We start from the raw sequence: 13,584 nt of genomic DNA on the forward strand, positions 1-13,584 counted from the left end.
GTGTTGTGCCGCAGCAGGCGATTGAGTGTGTGGATGTGTGTTGTTGCAATCCGCTAGTCTGCCTTTACTTCCTGGAGAGCAGAGAACCGACTTCCCAGGTAATACTGGGTGTGACCTTAAGAATGCCAAACAAACAGAGTGCAGTGGGCTGTCTGTTCAAGTGAAGGATAGAGGATTTCGTATCCATGTTCATCTGCCACAGAAAACACGCTAACCGCAGTGGAACTGACAACTTTAACCTTCAGAACCCACAATTAAAGTGAGTGCCTTTGTTTTGACTTTGTCTTACATTCTGTTTCCAAGCTGACACCTGACTGACACTTGCTGGAGATTCATGATCCCGGCTGCTTTTATCTCAGAGTCGTTGCCTGAAGGTGGGGGGAGAGTCTAATCCAGACATATCCTCCTTTGGGGAAGTTTGCTCTCAGCTTTGTCACGGCTGGGTTGGGATGAATAGAGTGCCTGTTCTCAAGAAGAGATCAGCACAAAGATGCAGTCAGATTGAAGATGTGTGGTCTGGAATCAAAAGGTTGGGTTGAAGATTAGTGGAAGAAGGATCGTTAGATCTTTAAGGACTATTTTCCATCTCAGACACTTTCAAGGACCTGAAAGATGGCAGCTTGGGTACGGTGAAATGGAATGCTGCTGCCCATACACAGTGTTTTCTTAAGGAGATGCAGCACCTTCCACAAAAGTCTGAATGGAGCAAATACTTTTATAAGCCACAGAGTTACATAATGGGATTATTTTTGATATATTCAAAATACTATATATTATAAAAAATACTATAAAAAATACAAAATAATCATTTGAAAAATGATATGAATTAAGATAGACATTCACGTTGTTATTTTTACAGTAAGAAAAAAATGCATGTTTATTCGTTGATGTTAATTATTTCAGATCACTTAAATATAAAGGGAAGCATGTTGTGAAACGTATCAATCACATTCATCCACATGTTTTGAAGAGTATATTTCAAATTATTTAAATGTTTTGACATGTGTTAGACAGCTGGCCAATGAGCAGAAAAAATAAAGTAGTAGTAGTAAGTTTAAAACTATGCAATTCTGCAATGATAATCAGCGCAACATTGTAATCAACTGAGAGGTTGTTTTTTTTTTCAATGGTAATAAAAAAACTATTCCACTGTGAAAAACCTCTACTATGTTTAAAATTTGGCTAAACAATTTTTAATAAATAATAATTTGGCAATGTGACCGGATATCAACTTTTAGTTGTTAAAGATGTTGCAGTTTAGTCAGGCCTATAGCCTTCACGCTCATTAGCTGGATAAAATGTCTACTTTATGTAACTTATTGAAGCTAGCAATTCATTTCAGTACTATACAAATACTTACGTACTAAATTATAATATTAAAATATCAATACATATAATACAATAGCTGAATAGTGCCGAATTTGTCATCAGACCTAGACCAAGCAGCAGTTCTGTTAGCAGTCAACAGTAATGAGCAGGGAGTTTACCAGTAATCCTTGAAGCGAGTCTCGGTCTGTTTGATGTGACGTTGGTGTATTCACAACAAGCACTATTTTCCAGAGGTCAGAAAGGCTGAGATGTGCAGAATATGCAGGAGACCTGATACAGTTCAGCAAGCAGAGGCATGGCTTTATTTGCTGACACATATGCCGACATGTCCACATTTCCCCCAAGACTATGTACACTTTCACAGGCCTTGATGAAAACGTATTAAACCTTCACTTGATTTAACAGTATTATGGACATATAGTTGAAGCATCAGTGGTCCTACTGAATCCAAGAAATTTCAATTTAAAATGATTATAATAAATATAGGTGAGCCAATATAATGTTACATAGTGCATTGATCCTCAAAGTCACAGCAGCCACTTCTCATCATCACACCCCCCCTCACAACTTTTTAATGAAGTTTAGTCTGTCTGTCTGTCTTTCCACCAAACACTTTTCAGTGCTGCTACTTTTTATGTGTGTTTTCAAAGCTAGTGATCTGAATTAACAACCCAAAAACATCTATGAATGCTTGAAAACTCTGAAAGTGAACCTGTTTTGGTGATCCCATCATACGCTGTGTTTTACAAGTCCAAGTACAAATCTGTTTCTTTTCCGTTCTGAATGGAGCTGACTATGAAAAAAAGTGCAAAAATCCCATCATTATTTATCTGTAACTATTAAATTATGAAACCACTGGTTTAATAAAGTTAAGATAAGCCTTAAATAAAAATAAAAAAGAATGTTCATTCATTTATTTGTTATCATTATCTAGCATTTCAGTTGTGTACGCTTTAACAGGAGAACTGTTCAAACTCCCCACTGGACAAAGACTCTTCAACTATACACACTCCCCACCAAGATATTTTGATTTTTACATTCCAGGCATCTGAACACAGTATTGACTGTCAATATCTAAAGCCTGTGAGCAACTATCTTCTTCCCACTACTGTTGGATATGTTTTCAAAGAAGTTCTATGGAGAATGCTTACAATCCTGTGTGTGCGCCTGCCTTTTGGGATCCTGGGAGAGTGAAGAAACTTGGCTTGCACTGCTTCTTGATAGACCTTCTGAATAGACCATTTGTCAGTTTGGTGCCTTCATGTTGCTTTAATTCCCAGGAGAATACACAATACATATTGACTCCATTATCAAGAGCTTTGTATTGCTGTGTGTTGCTTAGCACCAATCCAAGTGTTTGCTAACAGTGCATTTCCTTAAAACCCTGCCTGTCTAACTCTTTACTCAGAGGGTAGAGAGGCAGTTAAACTAGGCAGGGGAGTTATCTAGAGAACATGAGAGAGATGGCTGGGTCAATATTTGTTTTGGAAAAAGACCTTGATATACTAAGCAGTTACTATAGCATGCAGAAAAAGGCGTTTCCAGTTGGAGGGAGCTACCCTACCTCGCCTAAATGTACACAGAATAATCGTTGCAAAACAATGCATGGTATTGAATTTTTGAACGATTCTATCTCCTGTTGACGCTGTTTACCCATTCTAACATGTGCTGGCCAAAACAATATCTCCCCTCATGTTTCAGAAAGTGGCTGTACAGGGGCTGTGATGTTCCAGACTCTGTACGACTGGTTCTGGTGGGACAGGATCTGGCTTCCTGTCAACCTGACATGGACAGACCTGGATGACAAAGATGGAAGGGTTTACGCCAAAGCGTCTCATCTTTATGTTACACTTCCGTACACGTTTCTCTTCCTAATGGCTAGATACATCTTTGAAAGGTAAGATTCTGCATGTTCTGTACTAAAACAATAAATAACATTTGTATTTTGTCAGGAGAAACAACATTTGACAGAACCTCACTTTTATGAAAAACACTCTTTCTAATCCACACATGTTTTGCTGATAGTCTTACTTCTTGATGCTTGACTTGACCATAGTTCACTGGCTACCCTACCAACTTGCGTGATATCACCTTAAAGTGTTAAATGATAATGTTAGCTTCAAAGTTTAAGTAACATGGTGATCAGAATGACCAAGTAAGATTCCTGTCGTCTCTGAGACTCCAGCTGTGTGCATGGGTCTGTTGCCTCTCATACGTTAGTTGAGTAGCAAACTTATCTGAAGTCATTGGAAGTCACGCCTATCTCAAAAGAAAGCAAGTAGGCAGTTTCAGCGTCTATCAATTTTGACCCTTACTAACAAATAAACAAAAAAAAACATTTCTTTCCGAATATTATGTTGCCACAAGGACAACAGCTAGTTGAGAAACACAACTAGTCGGGTTAATCATGTTTTTTTCAGTTATTTTAATTATTTATTTTTCAAGCCAACCTCACTTGACAAGTGAAGCATAAATATCCCTGAGCCATACCTGAGCTAATTCTCAACATTTCACCTTAATAATTAACATGTGGGCTCCCAGGATTTTATATTTGAATGTAATGTATAGCAGGTTAAATATTTGAATATGGATATGCCTTGAAATCTGACGCAGTTTCTATTCATGGCATGGAAATGTATTCACAGGATCATAACTATTGCCATGACAACTGCATAGGAGTTCAAAACATGTAAATCAGTTGACTGACCTTGCTGACATCTAAAACAACAGTTGTTACACAGGGATGGCTTGATCTAGCACAAAAATTAAAAAGTGGAGCTGGTTTACAGACAAGCTTAAACTTAAATTAAGGGTTAAGATGTGAGGGGATAGTTACAAATAAATACAAATGATTTAAACTTAGAGTTTAGATTGTTTTATTACAAATTTTATTCTGACATGGGAATTGGTGATAAAATGGTATTGTTTTTAATCAACCTTGATATACCCGCTTTGACAAATGGGTAATAATTGCCATTATATATAGAAGGAAGATATAGTGGAAAAAGTAAATAAATGGTAACTGGTTAAACAAAGCCATCAGTGCTCTTATAAATCCTGATGAAGTGGGATTTCTCCCTGGATGCAGGTTCCACAGGTAATGTCAGATGCCTCACATTGACATAATGTGGCTGTTCAGAATGAAAATAGAAAGAAAATAGACGCACAGCTGCTTAACCTCTGGATAAAGGAAAAAAAGTGTTGGTTGAAATATTCTATTCTGCCATAGTTACACAAACTGGACATGGGGGTGTATGGATGGATTAATTGAATTATCAATAGACAGATAAATCATTTGGCAAAACGATGAAGTACCTGTAGTTTTCTGCAATCCCAACCTCTTCTACCCCCATGATGGCATCAGTGAACCTCTGGATGTTACACAGCTCAGAGCTGTTGAAGAAGTCACATCTGTTCAAACAAAACAGATGTGAAGAAGCTTTCTATGTGAACATACTAGCTTCCTTGTAATGACACAAGTGAGTCACTTTCTCAACAAATCCCTTCTTTTCTTTTTTTGTTTTCACTTTTACAACATAAATCTAAATAAATAAATATATATGTTATTCAGTGGAACTTGTTCTATTTCAAAGTGAATCCTATCAGTTTTATATCACAGATGATTATACGAAAAAAAAGTTGATTTAACATACTTGTCACTGACATCTTTGGTAAACATCCAACTTTCACAATATTTATAAAGCAAGTAGGCAATGAGTAGACCACGCAGGCAGGTTGGCACAAAAAGATAGATTAACACCATATCATATAATAATTGGTCATCGTTGAAAGTCTTCCGAGAATGTTTGTGATGATTAATGTTTGGTGTTCGTCAGGTGGATAGCCACACCTCTGGCTGCCTCAGCTGGCATCAGACAAAAGGTTTGTCTGAGGGCAGAACATAACTCCATCCTGGAGTTCTACTTCACCACTCGGAGTAGAAATCCTCCACAGGTAACATTCAACAAGAGTCACCCCGATTTTCTGCAATTGCTCACTTGGTAAAAGAAGTGTGTGCAGCTCCGCTCTCTGAAATGTTTGTCAAAAGTTTGATTTTGAAAGTATTGGAGTTTGAAACCCTTTTGGAACTGTGTGAAGTGTGTCTGTCCTGATAACAGTAAAAAAAATCTTGTAAAACTATATTTGTGAAAGATGCATGATTAATTCAGCAAGAAAAACACACGTTCATTATTCTCCTGCTGTGTGTGTTTTCCAGGCAGACATAGATGGACTGTCAAAGAAAAGCAGCTTGTCGGTGAGACAAGTGGAGCGATGGTTCAGACGCAGACGCAGCGAGGATCGCCCCGGAGTGCTGAAGAAATTCAGGGAGGCCAGGTTTGGTAACAAACTTTATGTGAACGTGTTTTTGTGCACATGTGTGCGCCTGTGAGGCCCACAATACCTCAATCAATTATGTTTTCTCTGCGTAGCTGGCGTTTTGTTTTCTACTTCTTCGCCTTCATTGGCGGTGTAGCAGCATTAATCGATGTGAGTGACAGAACACAAGTGCAGCTTTACGTTTATGATGATTGAGAAAAACACTGTTGTGCTCTGTCTCTGCCTGCAGAAAGAATGGTTCTACGACCATCGGGAAGTTTGGACCGGCTTTCCAAAGCAGGTTCGTATTAATAGGTCTATTCGCTAAGTCTGCTTTAGAAAAGAACTGCCAACTTGTGATTTTAGGTGTGCCAGAGTTGACTTCTGACCCTTGCATATCAGCACACATTCAAGTGTGTTGTTATGAAGGAATTTGAAGTTTTCCATCCATTAGTAAAAATGTGTTTAAATTATATTCATAAGGAGCCTTGTGGTGTCACCTATGATGTCATAATGTTGTGACTCACAAGCCTGTGATCCACATTATATGCAGAAGTCTGTGGAAGGACAGCGTCTCCATGTCAACAATAGACTCCTCTACACTTTCTGTGTGTTAGACAAAGGGTGCAGCCCTGAGGAACACTCCTTTTGCTCGTGTGACTGAGATTCAGCTTCAGGTTACATATACCTGTTCGTGTGACACTGTTTGTGCTTGTGTGTGCAGTCGATGCTTGACTCCCAGTACTGGTATTACATCTTGGAGATGAGTTTCTATGGCTCTCTGCTTGTCAGTGTCACCTTCGATGTCAAGAGAAAGGTGAGTGTTCAGAGACAATGACAGTAACATCATGCAGATAAAGAAGTATTCACAGCAATTCACTAAAATGTAGAGATAATTAAAATGACAATATTCCCATAATAACACCAATGCCAGGTCATCTGTAATTAAAAAAAGTAGTTCCACATACTTTCAGTATCACATGTATCTCCAGTTGTTTTCCCTTTAACACAAATTACAAATAATCAGGATTTGCCTCCTGGATTTAAACTTCAGTCTCTTACAGCTCTTTTTTGCTTTTCTCTTTGCCATAGGTTTTTACAAAGCTTCTGTTTCCTCTCCTTACTGTACAATTTGTGTAAAGGACTCAGAAACTCTTGAGGATTTGACACATCCAACCAATAGTGTTAAGCGCACTTCTCAATTTGATTGGCTGACTTTTTTTTTCAACTTATATTCCTTTTTTATTTTTGTTTTGGAACTCGGTTAAATATTAGTGCTGATATAATGCTGCACCAACATGCTAGCTTAAAGGGCTACTGTTGTTGAAATTGAGTGTCTCTTAAATTGATCGAAAATGTGCTTAAGCCATAACCACACCAACTCTGCTGTGATTGGTCAAGCAATTAAGGTTTCTCACTGTGCATCATGAATCCAGAAAGTCTCCACCTCCAAAGGCCCGTTGTATAAACAAAGCGGGGTGTGATTACAGCTGGCTGGAGGAGGAGTGAAGCCCATTATTACATCATAATGGACTCCGCTCTCGTAACATCTCATTTGTAGAGATTTCAGACGCAGAAGAACTTTATTCAGTAAAAACTACCAAACATCATGATGAGAGACTTACTGCATCTTGAAGACTTCAACATTTGAAACATGTGAGTCAGGGGAGTTGGATTTACACATTAGTTGCTCTTTAACAAGCAAACTCTTTCACTCTCTTTACTTGGACAGTAGGCTATAGGCAAAATAAGTCAACCTCTTTAACTCTTTTAGTTGGAGAAGATGTTTTGATTTATAAATATACCATAAAAAGTATACCCATGGAATTATAATGATAATAAATCGGGAAAGTCTCTTTATCTAACTATTTGAAAAATGAATATGATATATATGTGAATGTGATCACACACACACATAAATACTATATACATATTTATATATTCATTAGCATTAAACTGGCAAGATTAAAAGTATTTATTTCTTTATCCATAAATGGAACCTTTCTGCCTATCAGGACTTCCGGGAGCAGATCATACACCACCTAGCCACACTGGTTCTCCTATCATTCTCCTGGTGTGTCAACTACATTCGAATTGGGACTCTGGTCATGCTTGTCCATGATGCCTCGGACATTCTACTGGAGGTATGATGTCCTTCAAAATGTTCACTTTTAGGTTGATTTTCCTGCTCAATGTTGTTACAAAGGTAAGATGCTAAGATAAAGTTCATAAACGACAAAGTTAAGTGACTTCCTAAATCGCCCTACAAATAAAACATTTTTCTATCAACTGAAGAATTACATGTGCTATGATGTTTGTACTGCTGTGGGGATATGAAAATCCATAAAAATAATAATAAACAATAGAGTCAGTATTTCCGATACAATATTTGTATAACATTTGAATACCATTGTGTGCATACTGAAAGCAGTTTGTGTCCTCATTATTCATTCCCCTTTCAAGATACTTGTGTGGGTTTGTGTTGTATAGTGAATTTTCCTGTATGTTCTGAAATGGATTGAAACGGCTTGAAAATGTTTGAATGAAAATGTAGTCATAATTAAACAGAAGATAATTTTGCTTCTGAAAAATATTGACCTCTGCATTGATTTAATAGTCAGCCAAACTTTTCAACTACGCCAAATGGGAGAAAACCTGCAAGGCCCTTTTTGTTCTGTTTGCTGCCATCTTCATGGTCACCCGACTGGTCATCTTTCCTTTCTGGTGAGTCAGTCCCTGAGCAGTGGATGAATAATAACAAGAATAACAATAGTTATACAAGTTATTTTTGCCAAATCAATTATGAACACAAGGCATTTTCATCTCTCACCACATATGAGAAATATGATTTGTATTATGAACAAAGATATGATGGGAAAATGTACTTAAACTTTATTATATGAAAATATTGTCATGCTTTATCATGCTGTGCAACCATATAAAAACATTGCATTATGTCTTGTTGTTAGGCTGATCTACTGCACCTGGGTCTATCCGGTCCAGCACTACCCAGCCTTTTTCGGCTACTACTTCTTCAACGTGATACTGCTGATCCTACTGTGTCTGCACATATTCTGGGCTTATCTAATCCTTCGCATGGTCAGGAAGTTCTTATTCGGCATGGTAAGTTTTTGGTTTTCAGTCTTGAGCATTGAGCAGTTTAACTAACACATTTCTTTCTTACTGTATGAGCTATTGTGTTCTTGACTCTACCAATCATTCCAGATGGAAAATGTGTAAAGTAGATATCTTGCGTTTTCAGAATGAAATCCATAAATTCTTAGCTGAGGTTTCAACAGAATAGCTGTTCAAAGAAATAGATTCTAGAGCAGAGAGAGCCATCTATTGGACTTTTATGATAAAAACCCTGCTTCATGAAGCTTAATCAGACACTAGTTATAAGGGCTTTAACACAACATAACAGTCTTAGATTAGTCAATCTTAGATTGAAAATTAGGTCACAATGAAGAGAACATTAAGAATTCATGGCTTTTGCTCTCTTACTGTGAATAAGCAAATGGATTGTATCATATTCTGTGTTTTATGCTTTTTGTAACGTGGTCCACAAACGTAATGACATGGGGTCAAAGAGAAACATTCTTAATATTCTTTTTACCTTTGACATTTATACCACCATTGCATATATGCCTTGTTATTTTATATGTTCAACTCAACTCTGTTCAGCTCACTAGAGATGAGAGAAGTGACAATGAAGAAGAGGAGGAAGAGGACGATGGCAGCAGAACCGAGGAGGATGGTGAAGATCAGCACAAGCTGGTTAACGGTGACTCGATGGAACAGAAGGACAAGAATGGGTGTCTGGGCTGTTTGTCTCTGCCGGAGAATGTTTGTCTGTCCAAAACTGTCTACTGAACTGAAGTGGAACCAAGACTAGGATTTTATCAAATTTCGTCAGATTACAAGCACAGGCAAAACTAGCAAAGAAAAGAGATAAGATTTAAAAGGTCAACATAAAGTGGCACATAATTGGGATCTAGAAGGTAATTGTTTTCACAAATAAAACGGAACTGTATTCAACCAATTCATATTCATATAGTATTCATTTAAATCTCAGTCAATAATTTGTGGAACTATATTTTGCAATATTTATAGATACATGTCTGATGGGGTATATCTGTAACAATTGGTTCATCCAGAAAACAATTTGCTTATATTCAGTTCTGTCAGATAAAATATAGATTTTTGGAACAGCAGCAGTTTTCAGACATTACCACATATCCTAATTTTTTTCAATGTGTGGACTTTTTCTTTGCTGTTATTAATTAACACATTGTCCTATTGGGAGGTCAACCACATTTTGCAGACTTCAACCGTTTTACTTCCATGACTGTGCTTTTTTTGGCTCCATCGTCATCTTTCCATCATCCCTGCAACTGAGGTAGAATAAACACATGCAGTGCATTATTGCCGCCACGGCAATTTTTGCATTAAAATGCATTATATCATGCATACTATCCCTTCCTCAAAATTGTGTGACCCTTGATGCTGGTCTGTCACATAAAAGCATGCAATGTTGACAAACATTGATAGGAAAAGCTAAAGCGTATCAACTATGGAAGGGGGCTTATATGATTAGTGTTACTAAGACCCTTTTCATTGATAGCAGATATAGCGATCTCCAAAACTAATGCTAGGACACTTACTCAGACATCAACTGCATAACTGGACACCAGGTCAACATGATCACATCATCAAGAATAATACAATAAAATAAAATAATGACACAAGACGTTTTAACAAATTTCTACAAGAATGACAATATCCCCCATAGCCAGTACATTCCTCTATCTTTCCTCTTCTGAACTTCAGTTGATGTATCATATAGGGTTTCAAATTTAAAAGATTACAACCTGAGGATGTAACCTTTACATAAGTCATATCTACCATATGGACACTTTCAATAAGAACCTGAGTAGGAGGATAATACAAATGACCATGATTTTAAGAAACAAAAACAATATCAATGCAGTTATACTTATTTCGACATTGCTTTATTTAGAATGCGCTTTGCACAACTGTTTTTTGCTCTTGTGCTGAGTTTACCGACTCTAGTGCCAGGATGAATGTACTAACCCTGATGTTGATGTGTAGTCTGGCTCTGGAGAAGTTGTATTCAGAATGATAATTGTTCTTTGTGTATTGTTTTATTTATGTGTTTACAGTAACTGAGCTTTCTCTTAGCTAATGAAGGCAAAAGCTAAAACACTTCTTGACAGTGCTCACAATCCCATTGTTTTGTGAAAAATATTAAATGATTTTAATGCAGAAAACAAACCTTGTGTTAATTTATTAGGGACAAGAACTTCATTTCTGGAGGTATTTTAGCTCTCGATCTTTTTATTTTTATTTTAAGTTACTTAATTTGTTAATAAAAAGGATTTGAGCCCTTAGCTGTGATAATACAATAATGCAACATTTGTAATTCTCATTCAAAAGGGATATTAATTTGTTTATGTTGAAGACAGCTATATAACAGTTCAACCAACTATACGAAATTTAAGAAATAATAATTATGATAAATAAAGAGTATTCATGGTTACCTGTAAAAGAGCTAATGGGACAATAAATAACATTTTTTTCTTTTTTATAACATAATGTGTCTACATAGCAGGTCTGTTCATCGACCCAATGGCTGGTGGTTTTACTCTGGATGTCCTGGAGCGTCTTTCTAGAAAAGATAGGGATAGGGAGGCTGCTCCTAATAACCCCTGTACCACCTTCATGACCATGTGGGGAGCTTTTTTCCTCTGCTGCAGGACAGCTCTAATTCTAAATGATGATACAGGAGCTAAGCTACCACTGACCTGCAGAGAAGAGGGACAATGGCTGGGTTTCCCCAGATTTGTTGGTTCTTAAGGACAAAACAAGGCTCTTAAAAAGGGTTCTGCTAAGCAGGAGGGCTAAGGTATGGTTGTTTCCCAGATATGTTTTTCACTCTCCTCTAAGGATAACTGTAAGATCAAGCCAAAGAAGCCCAAGAAGCTCCTAGTGGGCTTTGGCAACGCCTTTATTGGATAGAACCTCTCTGTGTTCAATTACATCCTTGATATCTGTGAAATGTCACAGGGTTATTAGTGTGTTTTATTTGTAGTTGTTAGAAAACCCCTAAATTGTATACTGTATGTTTTACTTGGATTATTGTAAACCATTGAGTTATAGTGTGTAGTAGGTGCACTAAGGCCACCCTAAAGTCTGCGAGAGCGGTGGAGAAAGATGACTCATCAGCTGACAACTATAATATATAACATATAATCAGAAATAAACCAGCTGAATGGCAGGAGCTCCAAGAACAAAAAGAGTCATGGGCTTTACATTGATCGTTTAAAAGAAAGGTCAAGTCAGGTGAGTAATGTTCAGTGGCAGGATTCAACCCACCTTCCACCTAGCATCAGTACCCCAGTAGCCAAAAGTAATTTAAGCACAGCATCAGAGATCTAGGAACCAAGTCACTTACAATCTTGACCACACCACATGTAAAATATCTAAGTCCAGCAGCAAGAAAGAGTGGGCAACTATTGTTGCAGGCCTACTCAAGATCCTTGATGAAATCAAAGGGACACTCAAAAAAGAAACTGGAGAAAACTTTGCTAGACATAGAAAGGTTTTGGCCAAAAAAGACATCAAAAAGGACTTGACACTAACAACCCATACCTAAAGAAAAAAATCTATCTTGTCAGATAGAAGAGGGATTTTTAGAAAAAATGGAAGAGAACCTCAGCAGAGCGAAGAGTGGTGATTGCCCACAAATAGAAGAGATGCTTGTGAAGACTGCGTAGAGCTGAAAACCTCAGCACTGGATGCAAAAGGGAAGATTGGCGAGAACATGCTTTTACAAGGATCCTTTTAGATCTGTAAAAGGACGCTTCACAAAGGAAAACACTAGATCACCTTAGGTATCAATAAAGGAACAAGAGGACAACCAGAAAACAACTCACATAGACAAGCAAAGATTTGAACAGAAGACTTTACCACCAGACATTTCATCTATTAGTTAACCAGATTACCAGCTGGAAAAGCAGTTCCCCAAAGTGGAAGGAAATTGAGGAAACAGTGAGGGAGGAAATGTCGGCTTCAGCTCCAGAACCTAATGGAGTCCCCTTCCACCTTCATAAAAATTCCCCAAATGTATTACGCCCATCTTTGGAGGCAAATGAAGGTAATGACGATTAAGCAAACCATCAAAAAATCATAGTGAATAGCAGGAGGAGTCCTAATCCCCAAGGAGAAAGATGTCTCAAACATCAATCAATTCCAGCAGATCCACCTCTTGAATGTGGAAGGAAAGGTCTTCTGTACCATCATAGCTAAAAGGATGACACAATATCTGAAGCAAAACAACTTTATTGACACATCTGTGTATCCAAACCACAGAATACACAACATCATGGTAGTCATGGTAGGAATAATGAAGTGTTCCTTCTCCACTCTGGCCATCACTATGGCAATGGAAGTGATCATTCGAGCTCTAGAAGTGGGTTGTCGGAAGAGAATGCCTGCATTCTGTGTTTACCTCCTATTCGTGCCTACATGGATGACACAACCACCTTGACTCCAACAATTTCATGTACCCAACATCTACTGGGTAAACTTAAGGCAAGATAACATGATCACTGATTAAATTCAAATCCAGTTAATCCAGGAGCATATTAATCCTAAAAAATTTAATTAGTTTGGTGTGAGATCTGCCAGTCTAGAGTCATATCATCTTCAACATCAGATCTACTTATGATATTCTTTCCACAACAAAAAACATCACCCACTTTGTGAGAGCAAGACAACTCCTGACAAAGTAAAAGCCAACTTCTCAGACACTGATTTAAAACAGAGACTCTTCCCACCGGAGATCATTACCACTAACCTCGGGGCTGACCTGGTCTTGTGATCAACCTCTCAGGCGTGCCCGGATACTCCCGGTTA

At 37.7% G+C, this 13,584-nt stretch overlaps 1 protein-coding gene across 1 annotated transcript; it reads left to right on the forward strand.

Moving 5' to 3' along the window:
* The first annotated feature begins 128 nt into the window (after window positions 1–128).
* On the forward strand, window positions 129–10,932 carry cers3a (ceramide synthase 3a). The gene is made up of 11 exons (XM_087785418.1): window positions 129–259; window positions 3,031–3,226; window positions 5,166–5,283; window positions 5,546–5,664; window positions 5,760–5,817; window positions 5,897–5,947; window positions 6,371–6,463; window positions 7,662–7,790; window positions 8,264–8,370; window positions 8,616–8,769; window positions 9,331–10,932. Exons 2-11 carry the CDS (start codon window positions 3,054–3,056, stop codon window positions 9,517–9,519), a joined length of 1,191 nt encoding a protein of 396 aa, XP_087641544.1. The 5' UTR covers window positions 129–259; window positions 3,031–3,053; the 3' UTR covers window positions 9,520–10,932.
* The last annotated feature ends 2,652 nt before the right edge of the window (window positions 10,933–13,584 follow it).

This window comes from Callionymus lyra, chromosome 2 (genome assembly GCF_982586985.1).
Source record: "Callionymus lyra chromosome 2, fCalLyr1.hap1.1, whole genome shotgun sequence".
Classification (NCBI taxonomy): Eukaryota; Metazoa; Chordata; class Actinopteri; order Syngnathiformes; family Callionymidae; genus Callionymus; species Callionymus lyra.

Excerpts from the sequence above, each read along its gene's own strand:
- cers3a (XM_087785418.1), top strand. The coding sequence starts at position 3,054 with ATGTTCCAGACTCTGTACGACTGGTTCTGGTGGGACAGGATCTGGCTT. Across the intron at positions 3,227-5,165 it reads GCTAGATACATCTTTGAAAG|GTGGATAGCCACACCTCTGG; the intron begins GTAAGATTCTGC and ends GGTGTTCGTCAG. Across the intron at positions 5,818-5,896 it reads GTGTAGCAGCATTAATCGAT|AAAGAATGGTTCTACGACCA; the intron begins GTGAGTGACAGA and ends CTCTGCCTGCAG.